The sequence below is a fragment of the Panthera leo genome, chromosome D1, assembly GCF_018350215.1.
Source record: "Panthera leo isolate Ple1 chromosome D1, P.leo_Ple1_pat1.1, whole genome shotgun sequence".
NCBI lineage: Eukaryota > Metazoa > Chordata > Mammalia > Carnivora > Felidae > Panthera > Panthera leo.
Window position 1 is genome coordinate 99,037,644 of NC_056688.1, and position 23,461 is coordinate 99,061,104.

The 23,461-nt window shown below is 43.3% G+C and overlaps 1 protein-coding gene across 4 annotated transcripts in view; it reads left to right on the plus strand.

Moving 5' to 3' along the window:
* Nucleotides 1–23,461, plus strand: part of CD1H11orf49 (chromosome D1 C11orf49 homolog) — a 198,466-nt gene that overhangs the window by 149,425 nt on the left and 25,580 nt on the right. For 3 of the 4 annotated variants that reach the window (XM_042903913.1, XM_042903912.1, XM_042903915.1), the window contains exon 4: nucleotides 22,888–22,972. In XM_042903913.1, the coding sequence (XP_042759847.1) occupies nucleotides 22,888–22,972 (85 nt within the window). Of the gene's footprint in view, nucleotides 1–6,238; nucleotides 6,502–16,743; nucleotides 16,896–22,887; nucleotides 22,973–23,461 lie in introns of those variants that run through there. The other variant, XM_042903914.1, reaches the window with a different exon arrangement.

Sequence of the window (23,461 nt, forward strand, 5' to 3'; positions counted from 1 at the left end):
TGCGACACTCAGCACATTAAGGGCGCCTGTATATATATATATATATATATATATATATATATATATATATATGTATATGTATCATACAAATCCAGGACAAATCATAAGCAATAGCTTTGAATCTGGCAAACCTCTTAATTACCACAGCCAGAGGCCAGAAAATGAAATTGGGGTCGTATATCTGGGGTTAGAACTCTAGAAACCATCTGGCATCCCATAGCCCCAAGTTTCCCCACGGAGGTACACCTTGGAGCAATGGGAGACCTCTCATCCAGAAAATGCTGTCCCCTCACTTCCCTCCAAAACCAGCACAGCTGTGTGGTGAGGCCTATTTGCCATATATACACTGAGACCAAGATCTATATACACACCCTGGCGTTCCGCCTGAATCCATCCACGAAGTCCATCTGTTTATCCAGTTCCAAATCCCAGAAGGCAGTCACCAAAAAGTAAATAGTGAGAAGGGACAGGTTTTTTTCTTTCTTTCTAGATAAACATGTTCCAATGAACAAAACAGATTTTGCAAACACATTCCATCTAGTAAATCTTACCTAACAGCTGTGTGAGAAGCGCTTGGAGGAGAGAAGGATGAGGCGTGGGGGATCTCAGGACTTGGTTAAGAGAATTAGAAAGAAAAAGTTCAGAAGTCCATAAGGCAGGGCGGTTCAGGACTATCCACTTCTTGTTAAATGGAAATTTGCTTCTTTCCTTCATTCTGTCCCCTCGTCACTAACCGGGGATCTGTGGTGGGCTTGCCAGAGTTCGAGATCCGGCTGCAAATACCAGCTTCTTCAACTGAAAAACCAACCCATCAAAACTTTATCTCTAGGAGACATGGCCTGCGTTTCTGACGGCACCTTCTTCCTCTCCCACTGACCCTGCTCTCCACTTCAGCTGTAATGCCCCTCTGGAGTCAGAGATGGAGTCTGGGCCTTGCGCTGCCCATCTGGCCCATGTCTACTTCACGTCTCCCCTTTTGGCTAGGAAAACGAGGACCTGAGCATAGATCAAGAACTTGGATCCTGAAGAACAGGGCCAAGCACGAGAAATTGACCTTTTGCCTCAGAGGCGGCTGGATATTTGTGTGTCTCTGTTCAATGTCGAATTGGCTCACTGTACCACTCAGGAGTTGTTTTTAAGAAATGTCCTCCTCACTCCTCATTTGTGGGTCAGATGCTTTGGATAATCCAGTGGAATTCTCTCTGCTTCGCTGCTGGTTGCTGCCAGACACAGAGTGCTAAATCCTGTCACTTGGTGACTTGGAATGACGTTGTGTGAAACAGCGCTGTGATTTGGCCGTCCTGCACTCGTTCACCAGGACTGCTCTGCCAATTAGCCATGGTAGTGAGACGCGGCATTACGGGGGTGGGGGAGCGGTTTCTGCAGCCCTCACCTTATCTTGACCCTGGGATCAAAGTACCTGCGTATTCTCGCACCTTCCCCCAGTGCCGGTATGTTTCTCTAGCAGTCGGTGCACCTTGGAATCCTGTTCCGTTCAATATTTATTACTCCTTTCCCAGGCCTCAGAGAGCAATTTCTTCAGCAGATTGTAACATGCCAGTGACAGAGAAACTGCATTTGTGTGCAGAATAGGGAAGTGGCAAGCAGAACATTCTTGCTGCCGGGTCCCACCTCCTGGTCTGCCTTTGCTGGATTGCATGCCTGACTCCTTCTCCTCTGGGTTAGGTCTCAGCTCAAGTGCCAGCTTCTAAAAGAGGTTATCTGTGACCACCCCATCTAACGTCCCACCCTCAGTCATTCCTTATCACACCACGCTGTGTTACACATGTCATTGCCTCTATCGCTTTCTTTTTTTTTTTTTTTTAATTTTTTAATCTTTATTTTTGAAAGAGACAGAGAAAGACAGAGTGTGAGTCAGGGAGAGGCAGAGACAGAGGGAGACACAGAATCTGAAGCAGGCTCCAGGCTCTGAGCTGTCAGCGCAGAGCCCGATGTAGGGCTCGAACTCACTAACTGTGAGATTATGACTTGGGCTGAAGTCAGGTGCTTACCGACTGCCTCTATCACTTTCTACAAGCATTTTTACCCGGCACCCCTGCCTTTATCACTTTCTACAAGCATTTTATTTATTTGTCCCCTTGTCTACTGTCTACCTCTCCACCCACACATGTACTAGAATGTAAGTTCCCTGAAAATAGGGATTTTTGTCTATCTCATCTGTTGCTATTCCCCCAGACCCTAGCATGGCCTCTGGGACACAGTTGGCACTTAATATTTATTAACAAAATAAACAGGTAAGAATGTAGCCATTAAGAACTCCCAAAGTTGGGGCGCCTGGGTGGCTCAGTCGGTTAAGCGTCCGACTTCGTCTCGGGTCATGATCTCGCGGTTTGTGAGTTCGAGCCCCACGTCGGGCTCTGTGCTGACAGCTCAGAGCCAGGAGACTGTTTCGGATTCTGTGTCTCCCCCTCTCCCTCTGCCCCTCCCCTGCTCATGCTGTCTCTCTTTCAATAATAAATAAACGTTAAAAAAATTTTTTTTTAAAAGAACTCCCAAGGTTAATAAGTGGTTGCTGTCAGGAGATGGTAGAGGTAGGCAGTTGAATAGTTTGAGGTAAAGGAATAAAAATACAAGGTTTCTCAAATTGGCTTTCGTAATGGTTTTAATTATAAATTGAATGTATTGAGTAAAAGATCACATAAGTTGAGTCGCTCTTCATTTTTTCTGACTCAGATGAAACTGTTCCCTATTGAGTAGGTTAAGTCAGGGTCATGGAAACCAAGTACTACACTCTTCCTTGCCAGGCTGGCATACTTGAAGCCACAAAGGATGCCCACTTCCAGATTTCCACTGGACGGTGCCTGGCGTTGTTTTCCGTAGGGCAGGTGCCAGAAGAAACTGGCACAACAATTTAAAGCAATTTAAAGCCCACTCTGGGTATCTTCATCCAGCCTTCATTGCATTCTTGCCTGCCTCCAGTTCCCAAAGAGACCACATTCCTCTCCACAGCTCCGAGGCCCTGCAGTTCTTTTTGTTAGGAGAGCCATGGAGGGTGGGTAAGTGTGTCTTAGCTCTGACCTGCCCAATTGTGAGACACTGTGACCAAGAAAACTTGTCCTTTTAGCCTGGCAGACACAGGGCACTTGCCTCCTGAGAGGCCCTTCGCTCCTCAGAAGTTATCCTTTGTCTTGTTGGGGCAAGATCAGTGCCTAGTGTCAAGAGAGGGAGATTAAAGATTAAAGAACCTCCACCAGGAAAGGGAATAGTTTTGCCTGAATCTCTTAATTTGTCTTCTCCCCCATGCAAGTGCATTCATGTTGCTGGGCTCCCTGGCTCACTCCCCACCGGTTTGTAGTCATTATTCTCATGACTTTGTGGTCTCATTGATATTAGCATGGGCTTCAACTGCTGTAGGTGATGCTTCTACGCTCCATTACTTTTTCTCGTACCTTGCTAATGACTCTTCTGTTGGTTTCAGCCTTTAGCCAAGCCCACCCCATCCACACCCCATCCTTTCTGTCTTTTATTGATGCTGTGTTGACTTTGTGTGTCTCTGTTAGTTTAGTTTTCTGAGCACCTGCAAAGAATTAACCATCTCTACTTGCTGCTGGGGATCACCTTTGATCTGATTTCGGTGCTTTGGGAAATGTTGAAGGACCCTATAACCCCACCAAAGTGCATAAAAGGTGCTATAGTCCCTTTAGCCTGACCTTCCAGACTAGCTCTGTTTAGGGACCAGAAGATATATATTTTTAATTAATTTATTCATGTTTTAATTTACATCCAAGTTACTTAGCATATAGTGCAACAGTGAGTTCAGGAGTAGATTTCTTAATGCCCCTTACCCATTTAGCCCATCCCCCCCCCAACCCCTCCAGCAACCCTCTGTTTGTTCTCCGTATTTGAGTCTCTTATGTTTTGTCCCCCTCCCTGTTTTTATATTATTTTTGCTTCCCTTCCCTTATGTTCATCTGTTCTGTAGCTTAAAGTCCTCATATGAGTGAAGTCATAATGATATTTGTCTTTCTCTGACTAATTTCACTTAGCATAATACCCTCTAGTTCCGTCCACGTAGTTGCAAATGGCAAGATTTCATTCTTTTTTGATTGCCGAGTAATACTCCATTGTCTATATATACCACATCTTCTTTATCCATTCATCCATTGATGGGCATTTGGGCTCTTTCCATACTTTGACTATTGTCCATAGTGCTGCTATAAACATTGGGATGCATGTGCCCCTTCGAAACAGCACACCTGTATCCCTTGGATAAATACCTAGTAGTGCAGTTGCTCGGTTGTAGGGTAGTTCTATTTTTCATTTTGTTAGGAACCTCCATACTGTTTTCCAGAGAGGCTGCACCAGTTTGGATTCCCACCAGCAGTGCAAAAGAGATCCTCTTTCTCCACATCCTCACCAACATCTGTTGTTGCCTGAGTTGTTAATGTGTGCCATTCTGACTGGTGTGAGGTGGTATCTCATGGTGGTTTTGATTTGTATTTCCCTGATGATAAGTGCTGTTGAGCATCTTTTCATGTGTCTGTCAGACATCTGGATGTCTTCTTTGGAAGAGTGTCTATTCATGTCTTTTGCCCATTTCTTCACTGGATTCTTTGTTTCTTGGGTGTTGAGTTTGATAAGTTCTTTATAGATTTTGGATACTAACCCTTTATCTGATATGTCGTTTGCAAATATCTTCTCCCATTCCGTTGGTTGCCTTTTAGTTTTGCTGATTGTTTCCTTCGCTGTGCAGAAGCTTTTTATTTTGATGAGGTCCCAATAGTTCATTTTTGCTTTTGTTTCCCTTGCTTCCGGAGACGTGTTGAGTAAGAAGTTGCTACGTCCGAGGTCAAAGAGGTTTTTGCCTGTTTTCTCCTCTAGAATTTTGATGGCTTCCTGTCTTATGTTTCATTCATTTTGAGTTTATTTTTGTGTGTGGTGTAAGAAAGTGGGACCAGAAGATATTAACGTAAATACAGATGTGGATACCATCCATTAAATGTTTACTATGTGCTATATACTGTTCCAAACATTTAACATGACTGTTTTGTTTAATCCTTACTTGCAGGCCTGAAAGGCCAATACATGAACTGGCCCCAGGTATTTCTCTAACCTCATGTCTTATTCCTTTCTCTCTCATGCTGTTGGCTCCAGCTACACTGGCTTCTATGCTGTTCCTTTTACCCAGTAGACATGCACCCAGTGGCTGTTTCCTCTGCTTGGAATGTTCTTCCCTTCGATGTCCACCTAGATTACTTCCTAACCTCCTCCAAATCTTTGTCTAGGTGTTACCTTCTCCATGAAACCTACCTAGTCTACTCTCTATAAAATTGAAGGGGCACCTGGCTGCCTAAGTCAATAGAGCATATGACTTTTGATCTTGAGGTCGTGAGTTCAGGCCCCACGTTGAATGTAAAGATTGTTTAAAAAAAAAAGAAAAGAAAAGAAAAGAAAAAAAAGAAAACTGGGATAAAATTGTACCACCACTGCCATGTCACACTCCCTATTTGAACAGCTCTATTCTGTTTTTTCCATTATAGGTATCATTAACTTACCATCTAGTTTACTTGTCTGTTGTATTTATCACTTAATATCTGTCTTCATGAGGTAGGCTTCATGAGGGCAAGGAGCTTATCTGTTTGTTCCCTAATGTATCCTAAGCACCTGAAAAACAATATCTGGCACACTGTAGACGCTCTGTAATTCCTGGTGAATGAATGAACTTCGTCCCTTCAAAAACCCTGTGAGATAGGTATAAATTTTTTAAAATTTTTTTCCATTTTTTTTTATTTTAGAGAGAAAGAGAAAGAGCCAGTGGGGGAGAGGGGCAGAGGGAGAGAGAGAGAATCTCAAGCAGGCTTCACGCTCAGTGCAGAGCCCAACACAGGGCTCAATCCCACAACTCTGGGATGATGACCTGAGCCAAAATCAAGAGTGAGACACTCACCTGACTGAGTCATTTTAAAGATGATGGAATTGGAGCTCAAAGAATTGAAATAACTAACTTGCCCCAGATCATTCAGCTAGGAAGTAGCAGAGCTGGGAATGACTAACTCCGAAGAATTTACTTTCAAGTTAGGTCAATAGTTCTCCAACTTTAAGAGTCACTGGGGCTATTTGTTTAAGTGCACATTTGCATACCTTGACCGTGAGAATTCTGATTCTGATTCTGATTCTGATTCTGATTCTGATTCTGATTCTGTAGGCCTGAGATACAGATGATCCATGAATCATAATTGGGGAAACATTGGGATATACTCCATTTCCTTTAACGTTTGGAATCTACATAGGGAAGCATAAAGATAAAATCTGTTGAACATTTTCGGAGTGCCCCTAGGTACCAGTCCCTGAGACATAGAAAAGCAAGTAAGATGAAGTCCTTACTCTCAAGACTCAGTGTGTTGGTGATGATGATACAGATACATTTATCATAATTAGACCATTGATAAATCACAGAGTGCTTTAAAGCACATGCGTTGGATTCAGGCAAACCCATGGTTCAAAGCCTGAACATGCTACCACCACTAGTCATATAACTAGGTAAGTGACCTAACCTCCCAGTGTCTGCAAGTAAATGAGAACAACAGTATTTACCCAATAGGACTGTTAGGCAGACTTAAATGAGATAAAGGGCGTACAGCACTCAGGAAGGTAGCTTAAAAAACACATAACCAACACCAGGAGGCAGTTTATAGTGTATAAGAAATGATAAATAAATGGCTTAGAGACAGTAAATATAGAAAAACTCAGGAAAGTTTTCCAGTTTTACAGCCTACTGTTTTACAATTAGGGTTTGGGTTCCAATTTTTTGTTGTAGTTTTTAATATAATTTATATCAAAATCTTTTCAAAATATATTTAAATATATATATATAACACCCTTCCCTGCATTACTTTTTTTTTAATTTTTTAATTTTAAAGAGAGACCAAAGGAGAGAGAGCATGCCCACCAGCCGGGGAGAGGGGCAGAAGGAGAGAGACAGAATCCCAAGCAGGATGGAACCAAGCAGGCTCTATGCTCAGCACAGAGCCAAACACAGGGCCCAATCCCATGACCCTGGGATCATGACCTGAGCCTAAATCAAGAGTCAGATGCTCAGCCGACTGAGCCAACGCAGGCACTCCTACCCTTCCCCGCATTCTTAAATATAATTTATCTTAGCATCTAAGTATCATCTTTACAAACATAAATTATTTTATTATGCTGGAAAACATCATTGCCTTCAAGAGTTTGTTGAAGTGTACCCTAAATACATCCAGATTTCATTTTAAATATTTTTTCCTGCTTCTGTGTTCCTATCAGTGCTGTTAATGCCTGATTTCTCACTGCTGATCTTGCACCTGCCTTTTATAGTTCCTTTTCCTCTCTCGGTTTACTGTGTCTGGTCAGCATTGAGCTTAGAAAATAGACAGCCCGGTGCATTAAAACTGAGTCTAATCAGAGCTTACCTCAGAGGCCTGTAAGTTAACCACGTAAGTTTTAATGTGTGAACCTTGTGACATCTGTTTGGCCTACTTAGAGACTTACTGGCATTTAGATAGTTGAGATTGCCTATTAGTTAAGTTTTAAATATGTTAGGTATTAACATGCAGGCTACAGACACCTGGAGAAACCATTTTCATTGTTCTCAGCGTTGGAAGTTCGTCCATTCTGTGGCCCCACAACTTCAAAGAGCTTAGGGAATCATAGGATCATAGATCTGGCCATTTTGCTCTCAAGTAGACAACTGATGGTTATCTCCATCTTACAGAAGAAGAAACTAAGGCCCAAAGAGTAAGTAGCTTGCTCTGATGCGGTAGTCCAGCAGAGCCAACGCAGGATTCTGAGTCTCCTGAGACTTCCTTCTGCTCAGCCACACTGTCCCCAGGAGGAAACAGAGAATCACCTTGGGCTATGGAAAGGAAGGAAAACCATTTATAAATATCACTAAAAATCAGAAAAACGGGGCGCCTGGGTGACTAGGTCACTTAAGTGTCTGACTTTGGCTCAGGTCATGATCTCATGGTTCGTGAGTTCGAGCCCCACATCAGGCTCTCTGCTATCAGTGCAGAGCCCGCTTTGGATCCTCTGTTCCTCTCTCTGCCCCTCCCCTGCTCATGCACATGCACACATACACACATGCACACACACACATACTCTCTCTCTCTCTCAAAAATAAACATTTTTTTTAAAGTCAGAAAAATGAAATCTTGTTAGTATTGTAACAAATCAGTTTTAGCCTTGACTTTGATAAGTGTTTTTCCTCCCACCCCATCCTCATTTGAAGGGATGTATAACCTGACTGTGCCCCCCCCCATAAGCCTGGACTGTGAGCACATACAAAGAAGGACCAAGGGCATTATAAAATCCATAAGCATATAAAGTATTATAAAATATGATGATCAGCTTTGCACCCTCTTTTCATTGTAGACAAAACAAGGTGATTTTGAGGGGGAACATAGAGCCACTGAGAATGGGGACATGGAAATCTATTTCTTTTTTTTTAAATAAATTTATTGGGGCACCTGGGTGGCTCAGTTGGTTGGGCGACTGACTTCGGCTCGGGTCATGTTCTCACGGTTTGTGAGTTCAAGCCCCATGTCGGGCTCTGTGCTGACAGCTCAGAGCCTGGAGCCTGCTTCAGATTCTGTGTCTCCCCCTCTCTCTGCCCCTCCCCTGCTCACTCTCTGTGTCTCTCTGTCTCTCAGTAATAAATAAACGTTAAAAAAAATTTTTTAATAAAATAAAATAAATTTATTTATTTACTTGTAATCTCTACACCCAATGCGGGGCTTGAACTCACAACCCTGAGATCAAGAGTTGCATGCTGTTCTGACTGAGCCAGCCAGGTGGCCCCTAGAAATTGATTTTTGAAGGAAGGTGCCAAGTTGACCATTTCTGTAGGTGGCTTCCTTCCTTCTTTCCTTCCTTCCTACTTTTTCTTCCTTCCATCCTTCCTTCCTTCCTTCCTTCCTTCCTTCCTTCCTTCCTTCCTTCCACTATTCTATTGAGATATAATTTTCATGCTGTAAATCTAGGTGACTATTTATTCTTCCCATTGTAAGAAAACACAAAGCATAATCCCCAAATGCAGAGTTGACCACCACTATTAACACTTTGGTATATTCCATTCTTTTTCCTATGCAAATTTATTTCCTTTTGTTTTCTTTGAAATCAAAGAAGGAATCATACTGTACACAGCGATTTCTATTTTGCTCTTTCTTCTTAGCGTAATGAGGTTACCTAAGTTTGTGTATTTTCGTTTGAAACTCATTTAGTCATATGAATTAAATCTTTATTGTAAATTCTTCTTGAGAGAAATTCTCCATCTGTGGTTGAAAACTCAAGTGCCTGCAAAAACCAGACAGGTAATGTAAGGAGCACAGGTGTCATTCAGTGAACAGCAATGGGGGCCATGGCTGACTTACAAGGATAGCCTCCGCCTCAGCCCCAGCTGATTGATTGTCCAGGAGTGATGGTCTGAGACTTCAGGGCCTCTGATTTTTTTTTTTAGAAAAGAGATATCTGGAATCTAGATTGTATTGCATGAAATGTCTTGACTTTTCTAATGTTTCAGCCCCAAATTAAAAAAAAATAAGTTCAAGCCAAACAAAGCCTGTCTGCCAGCCATTTCTGTCTTAGACGGTGAATGTGAAGAGCTTCATAAGTAGTAGCTCACTTAATTATCCCAGCAGTCCTGCTCCTTTAACAGTTATTGAGAACCAACACTGAATGAAGGAGGCAAAATCTCTGATTTCTTGGAACTTACATTCTAGGAAGGAAACAAGTAATATGGTTGAAGAATATATAGTAGATCATACAACGATAAGTTCTTTGGAGAAAAACTAAGCAGGAAGTAGGGGGAGCATTGCAGTTTTAAATACCATGGCCAGGGGTGGCCTTACTGTATAATGACATTTGAGAAGAGACCTGAAGGAGGAAAGAGCTATGTAGGGATCTGGGGGGAGAGGGGAGAGCAGATACAAAAGCCTGAGACAAGAACATGCTTGACGTATTCAAGAACTACAAAGCCATTGTGGCTGGAATGGTCTGAGCAAGGAATGAGTAGAAGGAGATGCAGTTAGAGCAATAGCAGGGGCCCCCATCGTGTAGAGCCTAAGAAAGAAGACGTATAATCCAATTTTATAGATGGGAAAACTGAAGCTTAAAGAATTTTGCCCATGCCCCATAACTAGGAAGTAACAGAGGCATCTTGAACCCAAGACCGTCTTAATTCCAAATCTCATGTTCTTAGCTACTACGTGTGCCACACTAGAATGAAGCAATGTGGATTGTGTAACATTCCTACCCTTCTAGCAAGTTCCATGCTACCTGCATCCAAATCATGTCCTACCTGTTCTTTGTGCTCCTGCCTCAATCGCAGAGAATTACAGTGAAAGAATCCTAGAATCTTAGACGCAAATACAACGCTGAGGATTACTGAGACAAGAAGTTTGCACTTTTCTTTTTTATAATTCTGAATGCTCATGCTTTTTTTTTTTAAGACTCTTTGATGTCTTCCTGGTGCTTATACTTTTGTTTTCTTAATTTTTCAAGTGGGTTATATACGTGGAGGTGACAAAATGCAAAAGCTCAAAAGGGTGTGCAATCTTACGTACTTTAAAGTAGATTTAACTTCATCTAATCCACCCTGATCATTTAGACATGAGGCATGACAGAAGAGGAAACTGAGACAGAAAGAGCTGGTGTCTGATTAAAGGCCACCCATCAATGAGGAAACCAGGTACCTTGTCCAAACCCCAGTGAGTAAGATCAGACTTTGTTTTTTAGAATACTGGTGCCTGAAAGAAATTGGGTGGGTTCATCCTTTGATGCCACTGGGATATTTTTCATCTTTTTTCCTTTCTTTTTGTACGCCTGCCAGGCCCACTGAAAGATAAGGATCAGGGTCCAGAAAGCCTAACCATTGTGTCATTTCCCAGGACGCAGAGCCACTATCATTTGGTTCACATTTTTATTAAAATAAGATGAGTGATTCACTCACATTACAGGCAAAGGATCTTTTAACAGGAAAACCATACTTTCAAAAACAAAGTCGATGGCTTTAAGGAACAGTAACTGCTAATGTCAATTTCCTTTCCCATCCCATTTCCAGTCCCAAAAAAAGTCAACCACTCTTCTGTCTCTAGCCGCCTCTTTCTCTTACCCACACATATACATATAATTATAGATAGGGTACATTATATATGCCCACAAAAGACAGAAAGCAGCAGGAAAGACAAAGGTGGATTCATCTGAAAAGATGTATGTGTTTATCTATATCCACCCTTCTTTCTGGTTCTTGCTGTTTTTGTTTCTTAAGTCTATTTTTTTAGTTGATGGGTAGCCATAAATCCGTCATCATTGGTGGAAGTTAGTAGATTCTGACAAGAGAACAGGCTGTGGTCTTTATAAATACGCCTACGTGCTGGCAACGGTCTTCCTCTACTCACACAATCATCGAGAACCGGGGACTTAGATTGTTTTCTTATTTTTAGTCTGTCTCGGTTCAGATCACTCCTAGTGAGTAACTCTGTTAGCCACTGCTTCTTTTTATGTTTATTTAGAAGAAAAGGAAAATGCATTTTAAGCAAATCAAATGCATAATCTGTTCCACTTCCTATTTATTCTATGGCTACTTTGGACAGTGGAAAGCCCAGAGAAATACTTCTGTTGGTTTTTGTTTTCTGTGGCTTGCTTTCTCAGACAGGCCATCAGTTTTGCTGATCGCTTTTTTGAAATTCCATCCCAGGGGCACCTGGCTGGCTCAGTCAGCAGAGCATGTGACTCTGGATCTCAGGGTTGTGAGTTCACGCCCCAAGCTGGGCATAGAGATTACCTAAAAAAAATTTTTTTTAGTAAATAACAAATAATAAAATCCCATCCCAACTGTCAGCCTGATTTTAAATTGGAAAGGAAAAAGGTAGTTGGAAGTAATTTTTGTGTGTACATTAAATATACTTTGCTAATCTATGTTTAGTCCTATTCAAATTGCAGATACGGGCCTATAATGGCTTAAAGTGTTTATTATTTTTGTTGTTCCTTCTCTGTTTTCTTATAGAGATTAACAGCAGTCTCCTAAATTAGAAAGGGTCCGTCAGTTTGTTTTAGGGGCAGCAAGGAAGCGGGGAGCCAGGTAGACCACATCTGACCCTGGAGCCAGTCTAGGAGAAGGAGGATAGGAAGAGATGAGCTAGCTAGCAGCAGTTTTAAATATTAACGGTAATAATAACAATAACAGCAGTTGCAGCTAACATTTACTGCACTCTCATTATGGAATCCACCATGCCAGGTGTTTTTCATCCCTGGAAGAAATAAAAGCGGGCTGAAGTCCCAGGAACCATATAGCAAGAAAGCAAGGACATCATAAGGAACTGGCCTGTGTAGTGGAGAGAGGCCCTGACCTGGAAAGAGAAGGCTTGATTAGATTGTGGCTCTACCATTTACTTGGTACTTTTTGTCCCTTACTGAGGTTCATTTTCCTGGTTCATAAAAATGGGAATAATACTGTTTTCCTCTCCCCGCCTGTCAAGGTTCTTATGGGGATCAAAAGTGATCATGCGTATGAAAATGGTTTGCATGATTATACAGTCTGTCTATAAATATGACTCATCAGTACTTTCACTAGTGAGATGACAGAGGATTGGCAGGGTAGTGACTCTCAAGGAAAGTGGTGTGCACCTGCCTTGGGGCAGGAAGTCTGTTCTTCTCTCATCAATAAGAACAAAGGCAAGATAAAATAATCATGAGATAAGGAATAAGATTGTTTTAGCCACCCACTGGCTTGAGCTTGAACTTGGATGAATTGTGCCTTTTGTTATGCAGGTGCCATCCCACCTGTGTGCCTCAAAAGCCGTGGTAACAAGAGCAGGTACTGTTTATTGAATACTTACCCTGGGCCGTATACTAGCACTTTAAATTTACCATCTCTTTTATTTTTTTAATTTTTGTTTATTTATTTGCATACGGTTGACACACAATGTGACCTCAGTTTCAGAGTTTCAGGAGTACGGCGTAGTGACTCAACGTCTGTATACGTTATATTCTGTTCAGTAGCTACCAATTGCTCTCTTTTTTAAGTCATCTATTCCAGGGGTGCGTGGGGGGTGCAGCCGGTTAAGCGTCCGACTTCAGCTCAGGTCATGATCTTGCAGTCTGTGGGTTTGAGCTCCACGTCAGGCTCTGTGCTGACAGCTCAGAGCCTGGAGCCTGCTTCAGATTCTGTGTCTCCCTCTCTCTGCTCCTCCCCTGCTCGCACTCTGTCTCTCTCTTTCTCAAAAATAAACATTAAAAAAAATTTTTTTTAATCATCTGTTTTAATCCTCTCAAAGATTCTCCTGATTAGGAACAGTATTGTTCATACTGTTAGTATCATTAGTATTAGTATTAATATTCACTCTCATTTCTAAGTGGCTTGCTCAGTGTCAACACAGCTAGTTAGCCAAAGAGCCAGGACTTGGACCCTGGTTGGCCGATGCAGGAGGCTGCACTAGGTAAGCAGGCGTAAGACCCGCTTAGGGGTTAGAGCCAGGGCTTTTCAAGCCATCTCAGTAGAGCCCTAGAATTTTAAAGCAATGCCTCGAGCCTTCTCTCCCAGCCACTTCATTCCTCACACCTCTAGACTAGGTGAGGGCTACTGAGGAGAAAGTCGAGTAAGAAAGGCTTTGCTTTTATCTGTTATACATTGAGGTTCCTTATAAGATTTCCCTTGAAAAAAAAGTATATCTGTTTAAAAATTTTTTTCAGCCTTCACGTACCACATCTTTCTCATTTAAAGGTGACAAAACGGAGGCCCAGAAGAGTTGTGCCCAGAATAATGTGGTTAGTTCTTTGCAGAACTCAGGCTGAGTTCTCTTGTCTATATTATAACCTGCCTCTGTGGGAGAACAGACCTTTCCTTCCTCCAGAACAACATGAAAACCCTCTTCTGGTTATAAAAACCCATGTGAGGAAGTGTAAAATACGCCTCTTTTTCAAAGATTGAGTGACGTTTTCCAGATATACCACCACTGAGAGGGCAGGATGTTTCCTCTCACCTCCAGTTACCATGAGGGGGGCCTGAAGTTCTGTCTCCACCTTAGCTCTTATGCCTGTTTAACCATTTCTGTCCAGTTAAGAGCAGGTTTGGGTCACAGGAGTTTGAGACAGCACTTGCTTCTTCCTGGATAAGAATTACACCTTGGCTCTAAAGTCTCTGTGTCAAAGAGCACTTCCTATCACCCTGTTTCCAAACCAAAAGCATAAAGTAGCAACATCTGAGGGTGCCCGGGTGGCTCAGTCAGTTGAGTAGCCGACTTCAGCTCAGGTCATGATCTCGCGGTCTGTGAGTTCGAGCCCCACGTCGGGCTCTGTGCTGACAGCTCAGAGCCTGGAGCCCGCTTCAGATTCTGTGTCTCCCTCTCTCTCTGCCCCTCCCCCACTTGCGCTTGCGCGCTCTCTCTCTCTCTCTCTCTCTCTCCCTCTCTCCCTCTCTCAAAAATAAATAAACATTTAAAAAAAGTAGCAACACCTCGTAGAGCTGGACATTGGTCTCTGAATTAAAATGTGAATGGGTGGGGGCGTGTGGATGGCTCAGTCAGGTCAGTTAAGCGTCCGACTCTTGAAAAGCATCTGACTCTTGATTTCGCTCAGGTCATGATCTCACGGTTCAAGAGATCTAGCCCCTTGTCAGGCTCTGCACTGGCAGCATGGAGCCTGCTTGGGATTCTCTCCCTCCTCTCTTTCTGTCCCTTCCCCCACTCACTCTCTCTCTCCCTCAAAATAAATAAATACACATTGTTTTTTACATGTGAATGGATGCAGATACTAAGCTTGAAATAACTTGATAAGCTGCTGGGCCCTCTAAGAACTTATGGTGCCAAGATCCTTCTCCACATTTTGGTGTCCAAAGCTGCCTCCCAAAGCTCAATTTATTGAGCTTCCTCAATAAATTGTCAGGAGACTGTGCTCGTGCCAGAATAGCTGGCCCCGTTGCTACTGGACAGAGGCTTTCTTGTCTTCTGGCGCTGGTGCCTCCTTCCACAATGCCATAGGGTTGCCCGTCCTGGGCATTGCAACCTGCTGTGGTTCGTGTCATCAAAGCTGTCTAAGACAGTGTCCTCCCCCAGAACCAAGCTTCGCCTTGGTCCTTGAACTCCCAACAGCCCCATCATGATGGACAGAAAAGATGCTCTAACACGGTATGTGGGATTCTTGTCATGTCATACCGGGCCTCTGGTTCGGTGCCACTGTGGGAGCTAGGGATGGCCGTGGGTAGCCTAAATACCGGGCCAGATTGCTATGATGTGCCATACACGATCCCTGCAGATTTTCAGACGCTGATTAGAAATGCTCATATTTCTTTAAATCTTTGGTTAATATAAACAATTCCGGGGGGGGGGGGAGGGTTTCTTTTGTTCATTCTAAAAATTGCCATGCAATTGTTACCGTGTCTGATTTAATACTTTGCCTAGAATGCATATACTGGTCAAACAGAAATAATCATTTGATGTTGGGCTCAGTCATAATGAAGGAAAGAAAGAGAGGGAGTCTGGCTTTCAGCCCTGGTTTAAATACACTGAACAGGCTCTGGGGAATAATGAGCTCGCAAAGGATGGTGTTAATAATGGCCCAACTACTTTACCCCACAGGTGTCAGTGGAAGCCAGTGCTTCTCATTCCTTTTGTGAAATCATTTCCTTTTCGGTGAACTAATTATGATTTCCCTCCATTTATAATATAAAACAACAGTGCTCTCAAAAGGGATAAAATTTAGGAACACAGCCTGCTCTCCTTCCGGGGTTTGCTTGACAGGAACATAGCTCTAGGATGTCAGCAGTCTTCCTGTGACTTGTGGGACTACATGCTACGTGGGGAGCGAAGCTGTCAGATGTCTTGCCTCCTTCCTCTTCTCTCCTCCCTGCTCTCCTTCCCTCCCATCCCCCTTCTTGCAGAGTAGTATTTACTCAGCTGCAGACTGGTACCAAAGCCTCAGTGCACTGGGGGTTAGGAAGGGGTGGTGTGGTCATGCCCCAAACTATCCATGTCCTTCCGAGCATCTCTTGGCAGAGCAGGCTGGCTGAGGGTGAGTGTCATTTAGAATGAGCATCCACAAGCCCTGCAGAACAGAACATAAAAACAATTGCAACTGAAAATTGGAGAGTCCACTCATGGGCTGTGGTGTTCTCTGGCCTCTGTGGCCTCCTATGGAGATTATGCAGCCAACCAACTAGAGGTTGTCCAGTCCACTGGGATTCCCCAACGCTTGGTAACATTTCATTATCTCTAGCTCTGGTCCTAGCACTAGCTCACCCAGCCATCAACATTTGTAGGCAGTCACAGAAACAAATCCAGACTAAAGCCCATTTCATCCCCCATCCTTTTGGTGCTAAAAATGCTTGATTTGGGCTTTCTCCGAGTGAGGGACAAAGATATGGCGCTAGTTGCTTCTGTCTGGCACTCCTCCACTGGTCTCCTTTATTTTCTTTTTTAATGTTTATTTTTGAGAGAGAGAGAGAGAGAGAGAGAGCACAAGCAGGGGAGGGGCAGAGAGAGAGAGGGAGACACAGAATCCAAAGCACACTCCAAGCTCTGAGCTGTCAGCACAGAGCCCGACATGGGTCTGGAACCCACACACTGTGAGATCATGACCTGAGCCGAAGTCAGGACACTTAACCGACCGAGTCACCCAGGCGCCCTCCACTGGTCTCCTTGAATGACACCACTCTGACCCTGGAAAAGGCACCATTTCCCAGGAAGAGCAAAGGCATCTGAGTCTACAACCACACCACCGCAGTTCTTCCTGAGCAAATGTGTGGGCACACAGGGTGGTCTTGGAGGAGGATGTAGAGATGACTAAGCTGCCCCGAGCTTCCGAAACAAGAGCTTCCGAAACAGGAATTTCCACAGCAAGAAGGCAGACCAGATGTAGAAAACACAAGAGGAGACCTTCATCCTTCTTTTCCAAGAAAGAAGGAGGTGAGAACAAGTTAGTCCTTGATTATTGGGCATCAGCAATTTCTGATTAGACTAATTTTCTTATTCAAAATAACCTCACCTGTCACCCTCTGGGATTAGAGATAACCAACAAAAGACTATTCTAAACCAGGGGCTGGTTATCTTGAAAAATACAGTATTCCTGCAAGAGTTGTAACAGTGGTCAAGTGAATTATTATGAAGTAAACCTTAGGTTTCCTCTGGTTTTCATGGTAAAATTGGTGATATAATCCTATGAAAACAAATATCCAAGCTGACTGGATTTAACATTGATAAGAAGGTGCTAGGAGTCAACAAGCACGTGGAGTGTAGTCCCCCTGCCAGGACGTATTGTGTTCACTGAGAGTTGTGGTACCTGTGAACAGGACGTTTTCCATTTTCAGCACTTTACAGCTCCAACATCTCCTCGTGGCCCCCTAAATTTGTATATATGCCTCCTGTGCCTGGGGAGTCCCCATCTCGGTAGTTCACCCAGTGACCAGAAATCTGTCCATCTGAATTTTCCTCTGGGTCTCTATGTAATGCATGTTTTTATTCATTCATTCCTTCAATAAATATTTACTGCTGTGTGCCAGGCATTGTGCTAAGGGCTTTAAGTCTAAAGATTCCTTAATTTCAGGACTTCAAGTTTTAATCAGTTAATAATTATAAAATAATCCTACCACTTACTGGGTACTTCGATAATTTCTCAGAAAAGTACCTTATATTTAAATTGCCTCATTTGGTTTTTACAACAATCGCACTAGGTAGGTACTGTGGTTATTCACATTTCTAAGAAGAGGAAACCAAGGTTCAGAGAAGTTGTGCAACTTGTCCAGATCACACTAGAGGTTAAGTAGTGGAGCCAGGCTTTGAAGCAAGGTCGCCTGATTACTAAGTCTGGGCTCTCCACTAATACAACTGCCCTGCCCAGTTTAATGTGGCCCACCTGCAGGGTATCTGTATGTTTAACTTCAATAGAAAGCCTGTCAGTCACCTGGTGTGAACAATCCTACCATCAGAAGTCAAGTCCTCTATAAACCAGCCGGATCTCACCTGCTGGTGAGAACTAGAAGGACCTTTGGAGCTAGACATCCTTTGGGCTTACATCCGAATCACCGTTCTCCCTCCTCTAAGTTGTTCTGTTTCCTTGAGAAGGTAATCAACCTTTAAAGAAACCCTAGTTTTTTTATTTCTAAAATAATAATAGCAAATAGTAACAGAGCACTTTTGATGAGCCATTGTTCTAAGCCCTTTACATTAACTCACAACAACTGTATGATGGTGCTACTGTCATTATCCTCATGTTACAGATGGGGAAACTGAGGCACAGAGAGCTTAATGGTCAAGTAATTTGAAATCAGTGGCAAAGCTGGGATTTTGACCCAGGCAGGATAACTCTGAAGTCTATGCTATGAGCCACGGTGCTACGCTGTGTTGCCTCTGGAGAGAAGAGAACCAAGGATGTAAACGCCTCTGGTCCAGAGCCGGGCACACGGTCAGTGGGACTATTACAATGCTGAGAATAAGAATGTTTAACAGCTCTGACCACCCACAAAAAGAGAAGCACCAATTCGTGGAGAATGTTTTAATGTTGATCTTATACCAGACCCTTCTTGTGCCTTCGCCTTTAATCTTTCAGGACCTGCTGGCTGATGCTTTCCTAGTTGGGGGTGTGGGGTTCCTTTAGAGAAGGCGTCTGTCTGTCCGTACACACCACTTACCTTCCCTGCACCTGCCAGGGCAAAGAGCGGCTGGCAGGTGGGCGGGGATGAGAAATGGCGGCGAGGCCAGGAGCACAGGTGCACCCATCCCCCGCCCGCCCGTGGCCTGTGGCCCAGCACAGGCTCTGCTGCTGGAGCCGCAAGTCTTTCCTGTTGACAGTAATTAGACCTTTCAGACTAAATTTCTTACATGAAAAAAATCCCAAATCACTTGAATTGTCTCCTTGATCCAGTTCACCTGGAGCTATTTAGTTCCCGCAGTTTGTTTGGAGGGAAAAACAAGCTCCTAAGCCTTCACACATTACGGTTGATAAGATCAAGGTGCTGAAAGTGTTAGGTGGGTAAACGCTAGAGCCAGACTGCCTGTGTCTGAATTCCAGGTCTACCTCTTACGCGTGCGTGATCTGAGTTTTTGTGTCTGTGAAATGGGGGTAACCATAGTGAAGATTAAATGAGACGACATAGGACAAGCCCTTGCAAGAACAGTGCCTGGCCCATAGTAAGTGCTCAATAAATGTCGGCTGTTAATATTATCATTAAGCCCACCCAGCCTTCAGACCCCCATCTTTCCCTCCCAGCCTCAGGTTTTATTCTGGGAAGCCATGTTCCCTTCCTGTCCCCCCCAGGCTCTGGACCCTTCTTTTATCACTTACCAAATGACAGTCAACCCTTAAACAACATGGGTTTGAACTGCACAGATCCCTTTGTACATGTTTGGTTTTTTCCAGTACAATCCTATACATGTATTTTCTCTTCTTTATGTTTTCCTTAATATCATTTTCTTTTCCCTAGCTTACTTTATTATAAGAATATAACATATAAATACATATAACACACAAAATATAAGTTAATTGTGTTATCAGTACAGCTTCTAGTCAACAGTGGGCTATTAGAAGTTAAGTTGTTGAGGAGTCAAAAGTTATACATGGATTTTTGACTGTGCAGGGGGTTGGTGCCCCTAACCGCACATTGTTCAAGGGTCAACTCTACTTCACCTCTCTAAGCCTCCTTGTCCTTGGCTGTGAAGTGGGACTGGGAATAATGGAGTCTACTTCATAAGGTTGTTGCGAAGGTGAAGTGAGCTAATTCAAGGCTCAGTGACTATTTAGTCTCATTACTGTTGTTCCTGAGGCACAAAGCGTTGCCTGAAAAGGCCTTTGAGATCTTGGAGAGCTCTTAGAGGGCCCAAAGTAGGCATTTAGGGTTAGCTAGTGCCTGAGTTTAAGTCTCGGGAGCTAAGAAGACTGCTGGCTTCTTCATCGCTGTAACACTGTGCCTGGAACTGAGGAGGCCCATAGTAATACGAAATGAAGGAATACTGCAAAGAGTATTTAAAAACATGTTCGGCTCAGGCAACCTGACAGAGAATTTCAAGGCAGACCACTCCTAGGTGTTTAAGCACTTAAACTCAGCAGGAAACACCTTCCTCTTCTCGCCTATCTTTGCCCCCAGCATTTAAAAACAAAACTAAAATATCCCCCACTGTTTGGTGTTACTATGTTGTAGACATTCTGCTAAGTACTTTATAGACATCCTCTCTTTTAATCTTGACTTCAACCCTGAAAGGTAAGTGTCATCATTCCCATTTTATAGATGAGAAACTGAGATTTAGAGAGATTGAGCAATTTGCCCACGGTTGCGTAACTGGTAAATTGCAGAGCTAAGGGTTGAACCCTAGCCTGAGAGACAGGAAGGGGCCAGCTCCTATTTGCTCCTCAGTGTTCTGATTTTGGAACAAGCGTGACCACTTGCCATTCTCCCAAATACCCACTACTCAACTGAGGAGTATCTCCGAGCAGCAAATGCCTCTCTCTCAAAATATCCAGCCACTACATTAGTAGAAGTAGAACTGCTGTCTTCCACAATGAAGGTGGCAAAAGTTCTCTATCTGCCTAGATTTTCATTCATCTCTTTATCTTCCTCATTTTCCATTTGGGAAAGTCAAGTTCCAGAAGTGGTGAACAAGCTGTATTCTGTTATTCTGATGTATTTAGTATTTCCAAGAGCTGTTGTTGCATTAGAGAAATACAAAATGATTTTTGTAAATCATCCTTCTATCTTTGGAAGCAACTATTTGAAGTACATGAGTTAGAGTGTCATCAAGAACCTAAAGAGAGCTGAGGGTCTGGAAACCAGGAGGCTGAGATTGATACCCAACCTTGTCTTTCTTGACTCAGTGTGGGAGTTACACAGTCCTCTAGGCTTCCCGTATTCCTTCACTGATTTATCTTCCCAAGGATATCTTGTGGGTAACTTTGGGGGACAAATGTGAATTTCTGTGAAACACTTTGACCCCCTAAGAATGATCAGATACATCCACCAATTAGCCGAGGAAAGCAATGATGATTCAAAGATAGCATTTTCCTTTATAGATGTGTTTGTGCTTTGCTGACATTGCATTTTTTACAAATTGAAGGTTTGTGGCAATCCTGCATTGTGCAAGTCCATCGGCGCCATTTTTCCAATAGCATTTGCTCACTTTGTGTCTCTGTGTCATGTTTTGGTAATTCTCACAATATTTCAAACCTTTTCATTATTGTTGTGGTCATCTGTGATCAGTGATTACAACTTGCTGAAAGCTCAGATGATGGTTAGCATTTTTTAGCAATAAAGTATTTTTAAACTAAGGCATGTACTTTTTTTTAGATATAATGCTATTGCACACTTAATAGATTGCAGCTTAGCGTAACCGTTACTTTTACATGCACTGGAAAACCAAAAAATTCATTTGATTCACTTTGTTGGGATGTTTGCTTTATTGCGGTGTTCTGAACCAAACCCACAGTATCTCCAAGGTATGCGTGTATTTACTTCCTTCCAGAAGTCACTCCTCTTTACACAGGGAGTTCTGGAGTGAGAATAATGTGGGAATCCATTATATTCAATAGCTTTTCTCCCCTTTCTTCACCTTTCCTGCCCCTTACCTTAAAGCTGTAAGACCGTGAGTGGCTATTACACCATCCTTTGATGAGCAAAACCTCCTACCAGGCTGTGCCCGAGGTCAGGCGAATGAGGAGAGGAAAGTGCACACCCCACTGTGGCCAAGACGAAGGCCACAAAAGCCATCTTGATCCTTTGACCTACACTGGCACTGAGCCTGTTGCTTTGGTGACCCTGACTTTGGCAGTGTGGTTAGTTTAACTCTCTGCCCCCACCTTGAATTGAGCTTTGATGAAAAAGTAGTAGGAACCCAGGCCTGTCCCTGGAGATTTGGGGTTTTTATCTTGGAAAAGCATCAACCAAACTAGCAGGGCAGGAGATCTGGATTCCTGTGGCTTGGGCTAACTTGGGTCCAAAGAAACCAAGTGCCTATGATCATCATCTTCATTCCCCAAATGTGGCCATGCCCTCTGGATTCCCTTGTCTCACTCATTCTCCCAGTTAGGATGGCTTCCAGGTTGCCTGCTGTTGCTTTACCATTAGCTTGTTCTTCCATATTTGAAATGCTTTGGTATACAGAGTACTTGCGGATTGCCTGGCTGTTCTAAAATCTTTTGGCCTTGGTACATGTAATAACAAAACAACCTTTACACATCAGTGTATTTCCTCTCCCTTGGGAGCCGAGAGACCTCCCTGAGATTTGCATCTCTGGGTTTGCTGCTGGGCTACAGAGCCTCATCCTGGCTTATCTCTCCCAGGGCACTGCTTCTGTATATCAGGAATCATCTGGTTGCCTTGATTGTATATCTTGAACCTTTGTCTTGGTTTCCTGTAATAGAATGGCGAGATTTTTGTGCAGGCATCCAAAAGAACCCAGGCTGTGCAATACTGGATGACAGAGTAATAAGGTCTGTGGGTTGCTGTGATGTATTCTTCTCCATATATTGAAAGACTGAGTTTGCCTTAGTAGTGCTTCCAGATATCTGTGGATGGTCTTTGGGCATGTTGTGGTGAATGCTACCATGCCAGAGAATTTCAGCAGATTTAACCAGCTTTGAAATGACTCGTTCTTGTAGATTTTCATACACAAGGAAATCCAGACTAAGAATGTGGATCAAGGTATCCCTCTTGTTCCCTTCTCACCCGACCATTTTTCAAACCAGGGAAGCTCCGTTAGCCAAAATGTTGTAGCTGGGTACCTTCCACCCGGGAAAAACTTTGTAGAAACATTGATCTTAGAATCTCACTACCAGAGGTTAGTAGCTAGCACTAACTCACCTTTACAAGAGCAGCTCTACCCAGGCTAGGTCTGAAACCCATGAAATGGCCAAACAAAGAGCAATGACTTCACACGCAGAGACCTAATGTGTTCCTCTCCATTTCAACTTCAGATTTGCTGACCATGAGAGAATATCACTGTTTGCTGCAACTGCTGTGCCCGGATTTCCCCCTGGAGCTCACTCAGAAAGCAGCCAGGTATGTGCCCTGGGCTCTAGAAGCTAACTCAGCCCTCTGCGGGCCAGGACTTCTTAGAGAAACCTGAAATGTATACAAACAAACAAGCAAACCATTAGGAAAAATACAAAACCATTAGGGAGAAACTGGCATTTGGAGAGGGGTCTGTTTGAGATTTGCCCCAAAACATAATGCTCACTTTCTGCCTTTCCCAAGGGAAGCCAAATGATCCTTTGTGGTTTCTGTGGGGGGCCTTAGGGTCTGCAGACAGAGCTGGGGGGTGGTGAGATGAAGACACACACACACACACACACACACACACACACACACACACAAGTCTCTAGAGGATATTCTGAGAAACGAAGGGGCAAGAGTTGGCAGTGACCAGTGAATGAAGGCATAGATTGAGGTTAGAGACTGGAAAGGTATGGAGGTGATAAAGCCCAATTAAGAGAAGGATAAATGATATTATTTATGCTGAAAGAAGATTTTCAAGATTAGTCCAGAACC